The sequence below is a fragment of the Dromaius novaehollandiae genome, chromosome W, assembly GCF_036370855.1.
Source record: "Dromaius novaehollandiae isolate bDroNov1 chromosome W, bDroNov1.hap1, whole genome shotgun sequence".
In the NCBI taxonomy this organism is placed as follows: domain Eukaryota; kingdom Metazoa; phylum Chordata; class Aves; order Casuariiformes; family Dromaiidae; genus Dromaius; species Dromaius novaehollandiae.
The window spans coordinates 15046664-15067684 of record NC_088130.1 but is presented as its reverse complement, the minus strand read 5'-3'; the positions used below and the strand labels follow the sequence as shown (position 1 = coordinate 15067684).

General features: G+C 44.0%; 1 protein-coding gene across 1 annotated transcript in view; it reads right to left on the bottom strand.

The window, feature by feature from the left end:
- LOC135324472 (phospholipid-transporting ATPase ABCA1-like) overlaps nt 1-21021 on the bottom strand; it is an 86918-nt gene that overhangs the window by 39155 nt on the left and 26742 nt on the right. Inside the window, exons 8-10 of the mRNA XM_064500966.1 lie at nt 19368-19489; nt 14569-14760; nt 3366-3452 (exon numbers count right to left, since the gene is read on the bottom strand). Coding sequence (XP_064357036.1) covers nt 3366-3452; nt 14569-14760; nt 19368-19489 — 401 coding nt within the window. The remainder of the gene's footprint in view (nt 1-3365; nt 3453-14568; nt 14761-19367; nt 19490-21021) is intronic.

Here is a 21021-nt window from a genome sequence, read left to right as displayed (position 1 = left end):
TCCATAGCAAGAAGATCCACAGGTCTATTCATTAGGAAGAACCACCTCTTTTCTTTAACCTGGCTAGTTAGATTCATTTGATGCCCTAATTCTTGCATGGGAAGAGCCAATCCCTATCCCTCTTTGGAACACTCATGAATCTACAGACCTCTCTCATATCCCCAACTCATCGCCTTTCCAGGCTGACAAGTCAGCCTATTCAGTTGCTCCCTGTATGGAAGTCATTCCAGACTTCCAAATGTTCTCACTGTCCTTCTCTGAACTTTTTCCAGTTCTACTATACCCTTTTTGAGACAAGGGGACCAGTTCTGTACTCCCTGTTGAACAGGAGGGCAAACCATAGATATATACTGTGCCACAGTAACATTCTTTTCTAAATCTTTTCTAGCATTTGATCTGCTTTCTTGACTGCTACTGATCATTAAAGTATCAAGCAACATTAATTGGGACATTCTTGCTGTGCTGCCCAGAACAACAACGAGCTCTATTAAGAGCAAGGAGGGCTGCTGAGATACTGATTGTAACTGTTTATCAGAAGCATCTCAGAAACAACTTTAGATGCGATGGCCCAACTGCTCTGTTTTCAGAGACAATGGCACAGAGTCAGCCAGAGCCCAGCTTCCAGTTTTGCTCATTGTATGTCTTGCTTTTGTCACCTTTATTTAAATAAATTGCAGGTAATAGAACTCTAGGACAGTTGGCAAAACCAGCCAGCAACAACCCAGAAGGTGACAGTGCCCTGGAACTATTAAATTGAAATTCACACAAGGTAAGCACTCAGCCAAAGTCACTGGCCTTACACTAGGGACAAATCTGACCCACAGTTCTACAAATAAACACAAAGGATGTTTTAGACGTGCCAACATCTGGGCAAAAATTCCAACAATGCTAAACAAGAGCTACTTTGTGTCATGTCACTCTGTCACATATGCAAGGAGTCTCTATTTTTAGCTGCCTAAAAACACATGCCACATTGATACAATGGAAGACAGTTGCAAGAACAGCTAAAACTTGGGGATTCAGTACTTATATGCCTAAAGTTACTGCTTAGGCATACTTTCATTTCCTCACTACTCGCTGCTGTTTTTGTCCACATCATGGTGCCACTCAATTTGGCACAACAAGGTTCAAGTGTGGCCAACAGGACACTGACATCATGGGATGTGAAGGAAATAGTGTTAGAGATCAGCTTTTGTTAGTTGCAACGTGGCTCACTCGAATTTTGGGTTGGACAACTCTTAAACCAAAAGGACAAGGTGCACACTCTCAAGAGTGATGGTCAGTTAGATTGTCTAATTCAAAGGCCTTTTCCCTAGCAGAAAGTCAGCTACTTTACCTATAGTACAATGAACTAAAATGATACCCATAAAAAAGGCAGCTATTCCCACAAGTGTATCAAGTGTAGCTACCTTGCAGTGGGCTTGTATTAGCATAAATATATTGGTTACATATAATTTTAAAAAACAATTTGAGAAAATGTCTTTGTTTCATCTTTGAAACAAGTGAATTTACAAGTAACAGGAGATGTGCAGAGCTCACTGTTCAAACCACTGGAAAGAAGTATCTCATACCTTTGAAGGTATGAGACAGGACTATTTCTTCTCCCATAAGTCAGACCTGTCTCACTAAGGGTTTCTTAACAGTTGCCCTCACTTTCAGGGTTTAATCTACCCTCCTAGGTTGATTTAGAGAGCCCAAGGACACAGATCTGGTCATTTCCCATACTCAGAGCCAAAGATTTTGTTCAAACCCTTCTCTAATTAAAATTCCTTGCTGGAAAGGCTTCTAAGACTTGGTATAAACAATAGTTCTCTCCAGACCCTCAAGCTGCTGCCCTGTGAAACAAGGGAATGAGTCCCTCCTTTGTGCACAGAAGTCAGCCTGCCAGATGATAAGGAGTAATTTTTAAGCCCTCTAGAGCAGCTCATGCTGTACAAAGAAAAAAAGAAGTTGCCTTTGCCCAGCAGTGGGGCATAAAAAGAGGTACTCCTACCCCAAATAGCTGCCAAGTAAAAGGCAAATTACTCAGGGATGTTTTCAGCCACATCAGTGAACTAAACATCACATGGTTTTGATTATTTTTATCCCAGACAAAAAAAGCAAGCCTGAGTAATGCAACAGGAAACAGCTGTAAACAAACTCTTAAGGACAGCCTCTCTGCTAACAGCAAGAGCTCTGCCATGGTCTTAACTGAAGCTAATTTTGGAATCATCTTAATTTCCCTGTAAATGTGACTCAGATGCAGGTTCTGGGATTCAGCAAGGGATGCGTGCCAGGAATTGTTGGCTGGCATTGTGCTGGTTCCCAGCACCTGCCCCTCCATGGGAGTGAAGCAAGTGCTAACCTGAAGTGACCCCCTCTTCTGCATGCTCTCAGAGGTTACTGCTGTTCATGGCTCTAAGGCTTTCTTGCTCTGACCCAGACAGAAGACTAACAAAGGGGGGGGGGAGGAGGAATTATGATTCCTGCAAGAGGGAGAAAATGTTTTCACCTAGTGGCAGCTCTTCACTTCAAAGTCAGAGCCAGACAAGAAACAAGGAAGATAAGTTTTCTGGCTCTAAAAATAATGGATTTGGGGTTCTGACTAATGCTAGGCATGCAAGGCTTATTTTTATCTACCATTTCACCTGCAAAAACAGATATTCACAGGCTCTATAATGTCACTTTGCTGTGCAAATTGCTAACATTGTTTATGTTCTAGCAGAGCTTTCCTTAACCAGGGTCAGGATGCCATTGTGTTGGGTGCAATATAAAGACTAAAAACAATCTCTCCCCCCAAAAGCTTGTTATCCAAAGATTAAAAAAGCAAACAGTGAATGATCAGAGCCTGTAACTAATAATTTACAACATCTTCCACACACAAGTCCTCACCATTCTCGGAGACCAGTAGCTACAACTAAATAACACCCCTGACATGTTTGGCAACTGGGTACAAAAATTACAAAGCAGACAAACTGTCACATACAGTTTGTAAGGCACTGCTAGCCAGCAGATATTCTGCAAGGCAACTGTTGTGCCACTACTGAGAAAGTGAACCTCACAGAAAAGAACTGAATTCTTGCTCCTCCCTCAAGGATCCAACCATTAGCTACACATCTCAAGATTCTTGGTGTTTGTTGATGGAAGTTCTGGGCACCAAGGGGCTGCAAAGTATTGATGGAAGTTCTGGGCACCAAGGGGCTGCAAAGTAGGAGCTATCTCTATCCACACAGGGAGGATAAGTAAGAGAGGAGGAAGTCTGAAGGCCAGCAGGGGATTTGGCTTTTTCTGATTTGCACCAAGTAGACTAGTGCTTCTTGAACTCAGTTACAGGCTAGGACAGTAATTGCAGACATCCATTCTTTTGACAGGAAGGAATTGCTTACCTCTTTAACAAGCTTCCCAAGGCTCTCTGTTAAAGTCTCTATGGTTTCTGACAGAACCCACAAGGAGGAATTGAAAGAGACTCGTGTCTGCAACAAGAGAGAAAAGAAACCTGAAAGTCACTGCAAGGCACAAACCAGAAGACATTTCATGCAAGAGAAGTGTCAAGAATCTTTAGACTAACAAGTTTGACAGAATCCCTCTTTCAAAGGAATCAGGATTAAAATCATTTCCTAAAATTTCACATCAGTAGCTATATGCAATAGCATTTAAAGGTTATTTGAAGGCATGTTAAAGTTACAGCATTGTAACGCACAGAGAAATGGCCAAGATGACACTTCCATTATAGACCCCCATTTTTAGCATACATCTTTCCTAGGGGTAATTTCTGGAAGAGAAGTCTGGAGGCTTTCGCATGTTCTAGTTGATTCACTGGAGTGTGATAACAGCTGGTCAGAACATCAGCTGGTGTAAATGGGCACTATTCCACTGATCTGCCAGAGTGTTTATACACAGCTAACTTTTGAGCATTCAGTGAGCACCTGCTCCAAAGCCAGCTGACAAATTCAAGTAGGCCTCCAACGACCTCTGTGGACTTCTAAACACAGTCTTTAAGGTTCAGACACCTTTACACACACCTTTTTGGGAAAAAGAAAAGAGATCTTGGAATTATAATGAAAAGTCAGATTAACATCAGTATAAATCCACTGTTCACCATCTCAAGCACTGTGTACAATTCGGGATTGTCCATCTTGGAGAAAACACAGTAGAATTAGGTAGGCTAGGTACAGAAAAAGGCTATAAGTATGATCTAAGATATGAATGGCTTCTGAAGGAAGATGGACTAGAATTCTTCTGATGGGACCAGTGATGACAAACAGAGGATATGACAGAGGCCCATAGAATTACAAGTGGTATGGAGAATGTGAATAGGGGATGACTATTTATTCTGCCTCAAAACATGAACTAGAGGGTTTCCCATGAGATGATCAGTTTAAAATAAACCAAAGGAGCTACATCATGCACAACTCACAGTCAAAGTGTGAAACTCATCTACAATATGCAGTAGATAAAATGCAATACTGAAGGTACCAAATATTAATGTGGATTAAAAATCAACTAGAAAAATTCATGAGCATTTTTTATTTTTTTTTAAAGCAGGAAATATTAAACGCAAAGACCCCACTAATATCTCAGGAAGTCTGAGTTGCAAGCTGCTGAAGACCAGGAAAGTATGCTGAGGAAGTATTACTATATACTTTCCCTATTCTCGCATTCTTCCATGGGCATCCATTATTAGCCACTGTCAGAGTGGTACTCAAGAGGGTACTGAGCTAAATGGGTCTTTGGTCTGACCTAATATGGAAGTTGTTACAAGATGAAAGAAAATTATGTAACTGGCCCAGAGATGGGAGCAGAACCCAGGTATTCCTCCCCACTAGACTTTTTTTCCCTTACAAAGTCACAGCACTCCAAGTTTATTTGTTACCAGAATACACGATAAAGCTACGCTAAGGAAGGAGTTTTGCTCCACATTTAACACTACCCTTTACATCCTACAACCCATCCATGCAGCTTCTCACAAGTTACATTTCCTGAGACAAGTAGAAAGTCAGATTCACTACTGGCCAGTCTTCTTCATACAGACAAATGAGTCATGATCTTTCCTGGAAGATGAGCTAGTGCTGCTGCAAAGACTTAAGTTCATTATGTTCAGAAGAACCCTCTTGATTTGGCCTACCTCAAGTAAAGAGTAGCTCCATTGTGAGAGCATATGCAAAAGGTCATTGTGCTCCTTACTGCAGTGCAAAGATTTATTTTTCAATGAAGTGCTGGAAAACATCACCTGTCTTTTCTAGACAGACAGTGGGAACACATTTAAGTTTGAGCAGGATTAGAATACAGATGCCCTATACAATTATGTTAGTGGCCAAAAAGTTATGCTTTCACCTAGACCTGTCTTTCATAGCAGCCAACTTCATATTACTCCGAGTCATGCATTGCACTGAGTGCATTCTCTGTGTATGCTACAGGACTCAAGATAGAGGCAAATACTTGAGCTAACTAGAATCAACTGTGCAGTCAAGACAAGCCCTGAGCCAGGACACCTGTCAACTCCTAACAGAAAGGATAAGGATGGACAACTTGGTCTGAATCACAATTTCTTTAACATACAGTAGAACACATCTGTGTTTAGCATGTGAGGAGGTCATGACAGAATTCAGCCACTCCCTACAATATACCAGCTAGTTGCTTCTGATAAATAAGACCACTTCACCAGGTGACTTTGAGTAGTTACAACTTAGCAGAAAAATTACATGCTTTAAATTTCTCCTTTTGTTTCCCCAAGAGTGGGAAATCCCAAAGTACAGCTGCTGGAAAGTGTGATACAATCATCCTTGATCCAAAAAACACTCAAAAGGGCAAAGAAAGCCAGAAGTTCAATTGCAACATATACTCACATCAAAAAAAACCCTTTCAAAATCCATTTTTCAAGTTGAATGCATGCATTATTCAGTGTTTAGTTCACACTAACAAAGTGCTATCCATATTATGAAGGGATAAAAACAACTGAATTATCATGTGCTCCCCCACACTCCTTTGAGGGCTGCTATAGTACACAAGCTACAACATACATACAGCTCATTAGAGACCCACACCACCAGAAGGGACTGTGACAGAGAGAAAATCCCCCAGGACTGAGTTGAGTTCTCTCTATCATTTACCTCCTTGTGCTCAGTATTAAAATCAGGGAGGCCTGCAGAAGGAAAAGTTGTCTCACAGCCAGGTGATTTTATGATGTATGAGCCCCCCCATCCATCCACTCATCACAACACAAGCCTGACAGTACACCTCTGCCTTACTACCATTGCTCTTGCTAATGAGGGGTCCCCATAACCCTCTCCAAGCTATATGGCTCTTCCATGGGACAACAGCTGTCTTGACATTGAGAGAAAGCTGAAAAAGAAATTTGTGGACATAGGGATGGAAGGCTCTGTTCCCTTCTTTGTCTTTCTTAAATCAGCTCCTCCTGGCTCACCTTAATCTCACTGCACCTGATGCAAGGCAAACATGAGTGACAGCTGTGCCCTCAAGTGGTCTGTGCAAAGCATTCTACACCATCCAGGGCAGTTCTTATCATTGGCAGCCCAAAAGGCTCTAGAGGATGGATTAAGATGCAGATACATGCTTGGGTCCTGGAAAAGGAAATGTGACTTTTGGAAACATTCTAATTGAGCGCAGCTAACAGAGGCAGTGAACAGATGCAGCAGTTTATGCACCAGTGTCTGCCCTCTGCTTAGACCCTCTGAGAACCTTGTTGGAAGTTGTGGGGGCTTTCTAGGGACCATCTGAGGAATGAGAGGGTGCTTACTGCAGACAGGTAAGAGAGCTAGGCAAGGACAGCTACAAGAGGCCTTAACTTCTCCTGGGAAGCTCTAGCTAGGTGTAACTGTGTGTAGCTGCTGCTAACGAGCTTTGTTGGTTGCCCCCATCAGAGAGAGTGGGGACCTTTGTTCCAGCTGACCCTTGATTAGGGTGGATCAAGCACCCTATTAGTCAGTGCTAGGGAGAGGCTATATAAGAGCCAGGCCTAGAGTGTACCTCCTAGAGGTAGTGAACAGATACAGTAGTTTGTGCAGAAGAATGTAAAGAAGGGGCCCTCCTCTCTAGTCATAATATTGTACACTTCCTCAATATGGTTATGATATGCTGCAGAGTGCATTCTCTAGCAGCTGTTGGAGTTGCTGCATCTGCTGTGTTGGAGACTTCCACCCAGACAGACCTTCTGACAGCAGCTGCAGCTCTGCAGGCCTTGGGCTGCAGAGAGTGCCTGGGGTCTCTCCATGAGGCTGGGGCTGAGATTCATCTTTTCTGGAGAATACGTGCTGTTGTTGATGAGTTGTGTCACCAGATAAAGAAGTTATGGGAGGAGGTAAGCAGGCTGCATAACATCCAAGAAGATGAGTAAGAGATAGGATATTCTCAGAGACCCTACAGCTTCAAGAGTCTCAACCCCCCACAGCAGTGGAGAGGCAGGTGGGCTCTGTGCTGTGTCAAACAGTTAGTCATAACTCTGTAGAAGAGGAAGGCTGGCAACTGGTCACTTCTTGTATGAAGAGTAAGGCTCTTACTTCTCCTGAAACCTTGCAGGTGATGAACAGGTTCAGTGCCCCCCAAGCTGAGGAAGAGCTGGGCATGGCTTCAAGTGAAGCAACGGAGCTGACACCCTGTGCCATGCGGGAACACCTGGAAGAAGCGGAGAGTGATTGTAGTGGGTAACTCCCTGCTGCAGGGGACAGAGGCACCCTTCTGCTGACCTGACCACTTGTGTAGAGAGGTTTTCTGCCTGCTGGGGGCTCAGATCTGAGATGTCAAGGAAAGACTGCTGAGGCTTGTCCACCCTTCCGACTACTATCCCCTGCTGCTCTTTCACATGGACACCAATGATACTGCCAAGGACAACTTGAAAAGTATCAAATGGTCAGGGGTCTGGGAGCCCAGGTTTTCTCCTCAATCCTGTCAGTGAGGGGGAAGGATGGGAGGAGGAGTAGATGGATACTGCAAGTTAACAACTGGCTGTGCAGCTGGTGTTGGCAGTAGGATTTTGGTTTCTATGACCATGGGACCCTGTTTGAAGATTCCCAACTGATTGGGTGAGATGGGATCCACCTCACTAAATGGGGCACAAGTGTCTTGACCATGCAATCAGTAAAACAGGGCTCAAATAGGGGTACCTCAAGCATTTGTATGCAGGCAAGGAAGTACCTACAAGACTATGGGGAAACCTCTTGCACCCCTTCTGGGAAATTGGCATGCTTGGATACCTCTCTGAAGTGCCTATACACAAATGCCTGCAGTATGGGGAAGAAACAGGAGGAATTGGAGCTCTATGTGTGGTTGCAGGGCTATGATCTCATTGTGATTACAGAGATGTGGTGGGATAGCTTGCATGACTGGAATGTTGCCATGGATGGCTACAGGCTCAAGGAGGGGGAGTTGCCCTTTATGTGAGAGAGCAGCTGGAATGTATGGAGCTCTGCTTCATGGTGGATGATGGTCTGGCTGAGAGCTTATGGGTAAGGATTAAAGGATGGACTAATATGGGTGACACTGTTGTAGGTGTTTGCTGCAGGCCACTTGATCAGGAAGAAGTAGATGAAGCTTTCTACAGACAGCTGGAAGTAGCCTCAAGATCATAGGCCCTGTTTCTCATGGGGGACTTGAACCACCCTGATATCTGCTGGAGGGGCAACACAGCAAGGCACAAGCAATCCAGGAGGTTCCTGGAGAGCATCAATGATAACTTCCTGACACAGGTGATAGAGTAGCCAACAAGGAGAGCTGCACTGCTAGACCTCGTACTGATGAACAAAGAAGGGATGGTTGGAGATGTGAAGGCTGGGGGCAGCCTTGGCTGCAGTGACCATGAGATGGTGGGGTTCAGGATCCTGCGAGGAGGAAGCAGGGCAAAAAGTAGGATCACAACCCTGGACTTGAGGAGAGCAGACTTTGGCCTCTCCAGGGACCTGCTTGGAAGAATCCCATGGGATAGGGCCCTAGAAGGAAGAGGGGTCCAAGAGAGCTGGTTAATAGTCAAGGATTACCTCCTCCAAGCTCAAGAGCAGTGCATCCCAGTGAGCAGGAAGTCAAGCAAAGGGGGCAGGAGACCTGCATGGATGAACAAGGAGCTCCTGGCAAAACTCAAACAGAAGGAAGTCTACAGAAGGTGGAAGCAGGGACAGATAACCTGGGAGCATTATAGGAACGTTGTCAGAGTGTGCAGGGATGGGACTAGGAAGGCCAAGGCCCATTTGGAGTTGAATCTGGCAAGGGGTGTCAAGGACAGCAAGAAGGGCTTCTTTAACTACATTGGCTACAAAAGGAAGACAAGGGAGAACGTGGGCCCACGGCTGAATGGGGCAGGGGCCTTGGTGACAAATGATACAGAGAAGGCAGAGTTACTCAGCCCTGGTGAGGCTGCATCTGGAGTACTGTGTCCAGTTCTGGGTTCCCCAATACAGGGGAGACATGGAGCTCCTGGAGTGAGTCCAGCAAAAGGCCACTAAGATGATGAAGGGACTGGAGCATATCTCCTATGAGGAGAGGCTGAGAGAGCTGGGACTGTTCAGCCTGGAGAAGAGAAGGCTGAGGGGGGATCTTATCAATGTGTATAAATATCTGAAGGCAGGGTGTAGAGAAGATGGGGCCAGACTCTTTTCAGGGGTGCCCAGCAATAGGATGAGAGGCAATGGGCACAAACTGAAACACAGGCAGTTCCATCTGAGCATGAGGAAAAACTTTTTTCCTGTGAGGGTGACTGAGCATTGGAACAGGTTGTCCAGAGACATTGTAGAGTCTCTTTCCCTGGAGAAACTTGAAAGCTGTGTGGACACGATCCTGGACAACGTGCTCTAGGTGACCCTGCTTGAGCAGGGGGCTTGGACTAGATGATCTCCAGAGGTCCCTTCCAACCTCAACTGGTCTGTGGGTCTGGCACTATCCCCTTCTTATTCCAGGGCAAGTATTTGTGCAACCATGCAATGAAGCTAGTCAGTTTTAATCCAGATCAGTTCCCTGATGCAATTCACTACATGGCTTTCCAGAAGGAACAACAAATGGGGACACAGGCAGGAACAAGCATCTGGAAGCTGGCCTGTTGTTTTCACAAGCATCTTGCAGGTGCAACCTCCCCACTGCCTAGACACCCCAGTGTCAGAAAACCCCAGTGTTACTATTCAGGCCATTAGTGTTCAATTTACATAGTCCTTGCACATTGGAAGTCCTTTTCACCCTAAATGCGTCCACCTAATCGCATTACCATTCTTTTTTCTCTGCTTCTCAAAAATTACAGAATGTTGCAGTCAGAGCTGAGAACTTGCCTCCAAATTTCTGTTGTACCTGCATTTGAATTGACACATTACTTACTGACATGTCATTCTGTCAAGCTCATCAAGGGGATTAAGAAGAAGGAGGAAAAAAAAAAAGTTAATCACTGAGCTAATCAACTTGTTGGCATTGGTTTACAGGCTTTGCAGTAGATATGGTGCACACTAGCTTCAGAGTACATGTCAAAGATTTGACCCACAATGCCTTTGATAAGCTCTTAGTCAAAAGCCTTCTTTGTTCAAGAGCACAATGGTCCCTCTTTGTCCAAGGATTTTACTGTGGGTCAAGGAACTATTTAGCCTTTAAAGCCACTAAGTTTAAAATGTGTGGGGAGTGATCCTAGAGTTAATTTCTTCATTCTGGCTAGCCACATCAAAGCCAGTGGATTTTATTTCACTTGGGTATTACAGCAGCCTTAACCAGGGAGCAACCTTTGGCACTTATTCTCAGGAAAACCCTTGTCCTTGGTAAGATGGTGTAGAATGCACAGCAGGTTCAGAAGTGCTTCAGGACTCGACAGCTTTTTTTTTTTCTTTTTCTTCTCTTCTCTCCTCTCCCCTCCTCTGAAGCTGAGATCATAAGCCATCTTCTTGTTCTTGTCAAGCAGCACAATTAGAGTGGCTTATGGCTGTTTTCTTTCACCAATAAACAGTACAGGTGTAGATACAGTCACTGTTTGCTTCTGTCAGACTAAATTGTGGAACCTTTCCTAAAGGAGAAAAGTAGTACTGATTCTGTGCAGGGCCCAGCAGACCTAGGCTGAATTGTACTAGCTGAAATTCTGGCCTATTCTCAGTAAATGCCTATAATTTATGCAATGGTCCCACCTGCTGATGGGTATTTTCAAGTGCCGGTTGTACAGCTCTTATCTTTCAATACAAACATACTAATGGTAAAATTTTTGAGAGAGACAGGATCACCAGCCCATTCACTTCCCATGGGCATATCTGAACCTCTCATCTGGTAGGGATCAGCACTGTACAGATAAGAGCAAGCATGGGCAGGGAACAAAAAGGAAAAGAAAATCTTATGGAATTGTAGGGTATTTCTATGGAGAAATCTCTATTGGTAAGTACACATACAGGAACAAAATGGAAGAAGGTTTAATTCATAAAATACTGTCTTCCATTTTCATGCTTTCAGCCTGAGACTCACACAGTTGAGTTCTCTCCACCCACATATGCATACATGCAGGTCAGGGTTATAGACTCTCTCTCCTATTCCATAGGATATAATTAATCACCCTGGTCTGGGCTCAGCCACCAAGCTATGTGCTACACATGGTCAGGAAGGGGAAGCAGAGCACACTGCTGCATGGGGGCAGGATGCTATCTAGTAAGAGCTTTCTGTTCTCACAGAGCCCTAGCAGCTCCCCTGTAGCCCTGCCTCAGTAACAGTATGCTAACAGTAATTGTTCCTCATCACTTCCTATTAGAACTAGACTTCCCAATGGAACTGGATCTATACAGAGAATTTTGCTTTGCACTGTGCACACACAGTTGTTCTGTACAGCTCTTTTACCCTGTGTGGCATTATGTTGCCATGGGTGTGTATTAAAAAGTCAGTGCAAATACCAGCTATAGAGCACTTTGCATGCAGTATGTCATGGAAACAAGGGCTGCAAAGGCTCAGCACAGCATTTCATTCACTTGGAGGGAACATTGTCTAGGGAAAAGGACAATAAACAATGTTACAATCACATTATCTCCTTTCCACATTTGAAAAGAATCCAAAAAATTTTTCATTTTGCGATGGCGGCTGCTGTCTGTGCACCACGCTCTAAGATATATTACTACTGCACTTAGCACACACGTATCATATTCTCACTTCTACCACTTCACAAGCTTTTCTGCAAGCTTTATTAATGACAATTTGGCAGTATCTAAAGCAAGTTCCGTAAGTACCAGATAGCAAAGAAGAAAGCTCTAGAGAATCTGTCTGGAACAGGAATACCTTTAGGCTAATGTTTCCAAAGTGTCAGAGGGGGGACCACTTTCCTAAGGGCAGAGGGTCTCATATCACCTACAGTGGAGCTGTGTGGGGGGGGGATGCTCCCAGCTTCCCCCCCCCCCCCCCCAATCTGATGCCAGTTACAAGCAGTTTGCATTCCTGTGCTTCACTCTCTGAAAGGGAGGATGTCAAGGCTTTGAGATAAGGCCTGCTTGGGCGCCAGGACCCTGGGAAACAAAGCCTCCTCTCACTGCTGGGGCAGTGTTAATTATGGGGGTCTGGACTATCTCTTCCTCATCGGGACCTTGGGAGATAACACCTGCTTTCACTGCTGGGGCAGTGTTAATCATTGCGGACTGGAATTAACTCCTTCCTACCCGAGCTATGGGATCTCTCCTTGGGACCACCACTGCAAGAGTAAAGCAGTCATTCGCAGTCACGCAAACTCCTTTCTCCAGTGCTGAAGAGTGCGCAAGGCAGCTAGCCTGCCCTTGGGGGTGTTCGGCTATTCCCCCCACACACCCCATGACTGTGGGTGCGATCATCATAACGACGACGGAGGAGAGTTGAACCCTGCAGCAGCCAAGAGCTAGGGACTGCAACTGGCCTTGCGACTCCACCTCCACCTTCCCCTGAAGGGTATAAATAGGTTGGCCCCGGAGGCTGTCTTTGGCTCTTTGCGGGTGACAGCGGGTCTGCCAACTTGCGGATCCCCTCGGGACGGGGACGCCCTCCCGCAGTTACTTCCCTGGGATTGAGTGTACGTTGGCTGCTCAGGCAACGCGTGGGTAAGATCAATTGGAATTGGAAAATAAGTATTCTAGTTGAACTAAGTTTCTGTGGATAAGAATTGTTGCTTTGTACTGTTGTAACTTGTGTAGTAAATGTAGATCTTTAAAATAAGTTGGGGAGTCACACAGTAAATCTCCTTCCTCCCCTCCTCCCCTCCCTCGCGCCACACGAAACCCTCACAGTCCGGGACTGTAAAGATAGTCAGTCGTCCCGCGACACTGTGGGTCCCAGTACCCGTATCACTCCTAACCTGACTCCCAATAAGGTTGATATTTAGAGGCTCTAAGTTTGATGTTTTGTGTGTCTGCCTACCAGATAGAACTCACCCCTGTGAAGAGGGCTGGTCATTTCACCACTTTCATTGCATTCAGCTCCCAAAATTCAAACATTTCTGAATCATTAAAAGTAAACGTATGCATATATGTTTAACTAATATACTAGGAACAGCTTAGACCATTTTTTTTCAAAATAGATTATTTTGTGTTACAAAGACAATTTTTGTGCTGTCACCTTATCTCTTTATGCTTATGATTAGCTCCCTCTACCAACAGGAAAGAAAAATGCAGATAGAGGACACATGGAAAAGAGAAAATGAGCTGTAGTGAAGAAGTAACTGACTACTGTGTACTGAGCTGAAGAGTAACATGATTCCAGTACTTCATAATCAACCTCTTTGGGGACAAAGCCAAGCAACTGGTACATGAGTTTGTCCTGAAAGGCTCATCAAATCTGGAAACTCACGGAGTAGAAATGTTTATTTCTTCCACAGCAGACAGTAGAACATTTGTTTTACTGGATAAAAAAGTGATTTCTGTGGTCCCTTCTTCTCCATACTGATATTTCCAGCATTAACTTCCTCAATTTTTTGTATTTTATCCAGATATTGTAGAAATGTTTTATTATCACTGAGGTTTCCTAGCTAGACAGCTAAGTCTGTTCCAACTATTTTCTTCAAGCCCCCCTAAATAATGTATTTTCATGAAGGTCAGTTATTTAGCTCTTGATCCAAAACTTAAGAATTCCATTCATTTCAGGGATCTTTCAAACAGGACCTTAAAATCTCACTCTTCTTTGTATGTATTAGACCTAGTCAAAGGCCGTGGCCTGCCACTGGCTATAAGTGTCTACATTCAATGAGCCTTACAGTAAGGGCAGATGATGATGGTTCTAGCACTCAGCATGTTTCTGTAACATCTGGGAGCTCATTCCAGCTCAGATGCAACATCTGACCAAAATACAGGAACAATCAGTAGCCCATTTGTTACTATGCAGCATGTTTTCCTCCTCTTGAGGAATCAAATTACAGGCTTGACATGTTCACAGGTGATTCCTCATGTAATACATTGTAACAGACAGGACAAGAGTGACAGGAGAAAGCAGAGTTGTTTGAACTTCAGGGATCAAGACCCTCTTTCCTATTGACAATAAACAATTAACTCCAAAAGCAGAGGGATGAGTACTTGTGAGCACTCTGAGCTTCCCTAGAGTTTGCATCAGAATCCTTAGATTGCAAACCCTAGAAAATGCCACAACTCTCATTGAATAGCCTCTTGCAGATGTGATCTGTGGACTCACCTGGAGGGGCTTCATAGGGTCCAGGTTAGAATGGAAGGCCCATTCTGCTGCATGGAGTTTTTCCTTTGATACAGTGCAAATGAAGGCTTCATAGTCTGTAGCCACTGACTGGTTTTGGATTGTAAAAAATTCAGAGAGCATTGAGGCATTGCAGAGATCTTGCACTTGCATTCGGTAGCCAGACACAATGACCTGAAAAGGTGGGGAAAGCATACAAGCCTTCATCAGTAAAACATTCATATCACAAAGTTTGTGTAGTGAGAACACCTGCGGAAGATCTGGCGAGGAGTCAGTGACTGGCAGAGTACGTGGTAGCAGTCCCAGCGTGTGAAACTACACACTGACCAAATTGCCATCAGGGCCAGGCATGCATATGCCATTTTGTCAACAATGTCTAGCCGCTTCCCAGACAGTAGTTTCTCAAGGTTAGCACAGCTGAGATAAGGAAATAGTTCTAGTAGATTTAAGGAGCCCTTAGGAACAACGAGTCGAGTCCTGCCTGGGTATCTGACTCATACCTCCAGCAGCCTCCCATCGGCAACCCCTCCGCGCGATTCCCGGGGCTCCCCATGCAGCTTGGAGTGCAAGTCCTTTATTAAATCAATCCTGTTTAACCCCTTATGAACCTTGAGTGTCTCTCTCTGCTGGTATCCGACCCTCTCTTGCCTGCTTTGCGGTCACAGTTGGTATCACCTAGACAGAGCTAACCATTCATAACATTTCAAGATAGAGGGAAGAGGGTATTTGTCCTCTGCGGATTGCATGGTCCCGACACGTGCTTAACTTTGAATCCCAAGAAAAGCATGTTTCCCTGATGAGATCCACAGGAAAAAGTCCTGGGAGAGGCAGGTCACTCTCCACACACACATGCCCAGAGCATCAGTAATCCTGCCCTCTACAGCAGCCATTTCCTCAAACCAAGGGTACATGTATTGCCCAATCTCTAGTCTTCTGGGAACTGAGCCATGGAGACAAAGTAAGACCTGTGATCACACTCAAGTCTGGCAAATATATGTGAAGGGCAAAAGATCTATGACCCAAACTCCTGAGATAGATTATCTACCAGCCGCATTTTCTATCCTATTCTGAATTAATATCTTCTCCCTTAGCTCTGAGGTATCCCTCGTAAGAGCTGAGAGAACCATTTTGCAGTGTTTTGGAGTAAATACTGTACCAGTGGAATAGAGAATCACCTTACTGATTGCAACAGAGAAGAGACCAGATCCTGGAGTCTTCCACAGGCATGTTTTACTTGAGGTGATGGTTTGTTTGTGGATAAGGTTTACTCATCCACAAATAACCACCTTAGTTGTGAAAGAAATGCCTGAAACCCCTTTGAATGGTCACAAGTGTCTGGGTCCTCTGTAGACCTGATAGCCAAGTTTCTTTAATAGGTCAGTAGAAGACTTGGGTCTGCTGGACAGAGCGTAGCAAACACAGGTACGCACTTCATAAAGGTGATAAACACAGGGAACCTCCAGGATGCTGTTGGGATGGATTATTTTTTTTTTTTTTTTGCCTTTGACTAGACAGAGGCAGAGTCACCAATTTTAATATAAATACACAGTGAACAACAGCTTTATGCTTCATTTCTGCTTTCTGTTTTTTTTTAACAGCCAACATGTAATGCCCAACCTCCAGCAACAACTGATTGATTTATACCCTACTTCCTATATCATGTTAATTACATCAAAGAGAATTTTATTGGTTTTCAAAACCAAAAGGGCATGAACTATCCAGAGGGAAAAAAACCCCACCATACTCAGAAAAGATATAGATGGAATTGATATGTGAGGTTAGAGATTTATAGTGCAACGTTCTGCAAACCTTTAACTTTAGCCTGCATCATACTCCAAGAACAGGATGCCTCCATGCTGCACACATGGCTGAATAAATAATGGTTCTTGCATCAAAAAGACTGGCCTTTTAGAAAAGTCCTTGCCAGCAGGGATACTACCACCATCATAGCAGTACTGAAATAGGATGTTCTTGTGGCTAGAGGCACTGGAATGGCACTCAGGAGATCTGGGTCCAGTGTAACACAGCTTCTCTACATCAACATACAGAAAATCAATGTCTCTCAGTGCCTCAGGTCCTCACCCAGAAAATGAGAATAAACAATCCTTCCATCCTCTTCTGTGTCTGTCATCTTCACTCAGATTTTAAGCTCTTTGGGAGAGAAGCCACCTCTTTCCAGAGGCAGCAGGCCCAGAGCACATGACCCTAAAACAAAGGCCCTGCTTCCTCACCAAAGCTAAAACACCCAGTCACACCAAGTCAATTCTCTATAATAAGTTTCAGATTAATTAAACTGTGGCGTCTTCAATAGGAGAAAACATTATAAATGACAGAACAACTCCCCTAAGGAGTCAAACTTTTAAGGAATTTAAAGCAGTTTTTGTAAAAGCAGACACAAGTCACTATTTTATACTCGCTGGTCACACCATTCTTTCCTGGGACTAGCCCTGCTATATGAAAGCAGAGAGATTTGTTTCAGGCAGTGTACAGCTGGGTGTGATTATTTTTTCCTTACTGTCACTCAGAACCAGTCATTTTTAAGAGCTGCAACCCTAGCCCAAGATCTCACTCTGCCTGTGTTGCACAAAACCAGCACAGAGACACGGCCTGCCCCTACAGTCAGAGCCATGTCTGGCTGTGCCTGTCTGGCTGGGCTACTATAGCATCTAAGGCTTGACTGGATATCCACTTGCCCATTGCTATTCTGTGCTCCTTTTGAAACACCACACCCTCCTGAGCACATCTGCCACTGTCAGAGAAACATGAGGTAGAATCTCCCTGCCCCAGGAAGCAATTTGTCCATCGGGACATGAACTTGACCATTTTATGTATTTGTACTATACTTGGTACATTAGGATACATGACCCTGCTTCACACATTGGGGCACTATCGCAATATTAGCATTCAGCTAATAACAATCCTATCTTCTTGGCAACCACAGCCAATACTTAAAGGCTTGTGAAATGAGTGCAGGGCACTAACACGGACCACAGGAGAAGGCTGTATCTGCTGTGAGAGTTATGCAAACTCTGAACAGACCCTTCTATCTGACCCAATCACAAGTTCTTCTACTGTCTCCTACTAATACTGCAATCACTATGCAGCTCAGCAGTGAAGTCAGACCTCCCCCCCAAATCGCCAGCAAAATCAAGGGGACCATTTTGTGAGCCACAAAGTTATCCTACAAGAAGAGAGAGTTCTGCTTTGCAGTTATCTGTATTAGAAGAATGTTTACAGCAAGATCTGGTGGCCTACTGCTCTCCTCTACAACTTATTGTCTTGTGGCTTAGATTAACTCTTCTTGCCATCCCATAGCACAAGCTGCCATAGGGCTAAAAAAGTATCACTCCCAGCGTACTGACAGAATCCACACAAGGACAAAGCTTAAGTCATTCAAGAAAAGACTAGCTAGTTGACTTCCCCTTTATTGACACTAAGATGTTATGTAGATAAAAGTTAAGCTTTCCTTCCCTTTCTTCTGGCTTTCCTTTTGCTGGCATAGCCAGCTTGATATAGTAGGCACATGAAAAAAGATTGGGGTTAGCTTTTTTGCCTATTTAGAGATTGCTCTGCCTTTCCATCACTTCAGGAAAATGAATGTGTTTTTGCTGGAGCCTTCTAGTTAACCCTGTAGACCCATCTGTAACATGATTCTGTTTTACTCTAGCATGAATTTCAGAAAAAAACAAAACAAAACAACTTGTGCCTTAAAACAGATAAGATTTTTCTAATTTATTTTTTAGCAAAACATATCTTTATAACTCATGGGATTAGTTATCAAAGCACATTAAAACAGATGGCTTCATAAAATTCATGGAGCATGAGACAATTTGTATGAAGGGGACCAGCATCTGTAACTACATTAAGACAAAGTTTGAAAGGACTACTAATCACTACACTTCAGAGAAAAAGATCTGATCTGGAGTTGGGTAGAGGGAGGGATTTCCTTCTCCTTTTGCACAGTCACACTGCGTTAAGAGGAGGAACACAGGTCGTCTTTTGAAGTCTGAAGCAACCAGTCCTGACCACCACAGTAGAATGGATGCTGGGTGAGGTGGACTAATCCACCTAGCCCAGCAAAAATGACGTTCTGGACTTGATGAAGACAGTTGTCCAAAGTAATGATGTGCTCCAGCCTACTGTCCCACCTGTCTATTTTTATGAGAATAGTTATGGTAGCACTTAAGTGTTTCAGCTGCAATCAGAACACTATTGTACTGCATAAGGCATAAGCTTACTATCTGTCTTGAAGAGCTAGCTATAAAAAGAAAAGCATGTTTTGCTCCCCTGCCTGGGAATCTAAGGCACAGTGTCACATGGTTTGCCCAAGGTCACACAGTCAGTTTGCCATAGAGTCAGGACAGAAACCCTGCTCTTCAGCCCACATTGAGCGACTTAACCACAAAGCCATTTTTCTTTTTAATTGAAGTAAAACAATCCAAACAGCACTGGCAGACTAATTAGTGTTTTACTTTTTTTTTTTTTTGGGGGGGGGAGAAACACAAACAACAGGATGAGAAAATTTCTATTTAGCTTGTGGGGTAGTAGGCTATATTTTAAACACAAATCAAATCATTTATATGTGGATCTCAGAGTCCTTTTACAGCTTACAACCAAGTAAGATGGTAAATTTGAGGGCAGGGGGGAGGAGAGAAGATAGGATTATGTTTTACTTTGTTTGTATGACACCTAGTACAGAGGTCCTGCACTGTGGATCCTGGCACTGTGGTAAAACAAACAATAAACTAACCATTATAGTAATGGTTGAAAGTGCTTTTTACCTGTTGGAGGTTGACCTCAGCGTTCAGTAGCTTGTCTACTGCAAATGGTGGCATAGACACATTATGATGGAGGAAGTCTGAGAACGTCTCATTGTCAACCAGGAAATCACGAAGTTTCAAGTCTGAAAGGTGACAAAATAAGCAACATTTTGGTTAGAGTAAAGCCAAGATGAAACTAAGGTGAGAGTTCTGAACAGGAAAGGCAAAAGCTGACAAATGGAGGAGAGGAAAATTACACAAACCAGAGCACAAAGGGAGAAGAGGAGCTGCTGACAATATGCTCTGAAACATGGCAACTTTCAGAGATTGTGGTGAAACTGATGTCTTAACCTCAAAAAACCAAAATCTTTAAAAACAGCTTCCCTCTAACATCTTTACTTAAGCTCAATTTGCACACACAGTCTGCTTTCAGACACAGAAGAAGCAAGGTAGAACAAGCTGTTCCTCTACTCTGGGGTGAAACCTACTCTAGCATTACCCTTGCACACAGATCAGGCTTTGCTTAATTCCTGTGTTAGTGTAAGCAGTACTGAAATGGTGCAAGGACTACAGCGATCTAACAAGACTGTGTGTTTAGTTATGCTAAATAATAACTACTAGTACTCTATCACAAAATATTTCAAAGTCTGACATGCACAGACACACAGATCATACAGAATCACATGCAGATCTAGGAAGAAATCTTACCAACTAACTCTGGCAAAAAATATATTTTTGCAAATGCCATGTTATTTCATTTTCTCTCCTTAAAGCTTCACCTTCTGGAGTTATGGGTATATGTCAGAGCCGTGAGCACACCCCCATCCTCCTAAGGGTTTGGCTGCCTGTGCTCAAGGCTAGCTCTGATATAGCACAGCCACGTAACCTAGGATCAGACTGCTGGGAAAGAGCTGTGTGCAAAAATGCTGGGAGAAGCCTTGGTGGAGGCCTCCACCCTTCACTTGGGAGCTGCATTAAAGCTCAGGCCCTTGGTCATTGCCTGAGCTACGCTGTAGGTATATTGTACTCGGCCTTGTGCCTCACTGATCCTGCCCTAGCCTTGCTGACTTGACTTCCTGGCTCGACCTTGGACCTGCCTCATCACTATGGACTTGTCTGGCCATCACTGGGCTATTGGCTGAACCCAGCTGCTGTCACCAAACCTGCTCTGCTTTTCTTGTTTGGGTACTGTGGGACTGTGCCCTGTCAGTGAGGCCACTGCCCTGCCTTACTGTTACCCTTGGCTCCCAGCTCACATGCCCTTATGGAGCAGCCACTCTTGCTGCTCTGACAGTATCTCATCTCTCAACTTTCAAACAATTTTTTCTCTTTCATAGCAGAGGGGAATGCCTGGAAGTTTTAATCTATGAACACACCTAAAATTCAGAAACCTGAGGGTTAAAAAGCTGACCCTCAACACTGTTTCTGTTTTTTTAATGCTTAGTAAGCAATAATCAGGAAAGCAGCTATGTCAGGAGGAGCTGAGAGAATATGGTCCACATGATTTACCAGGGTGAAGATTCCTAGGCATAAGCCAAGTCAACTAGCTTCATAACATGCTATTTCCTATTAAAGGAAGAGTGGATGTGATAGCTGATGGCAAATAGTGGAAAAATCACTCCCACATCCAGAGCCCTAAACAGAGAATAATGCAAGGGAGTCCTAAGAGTTTATA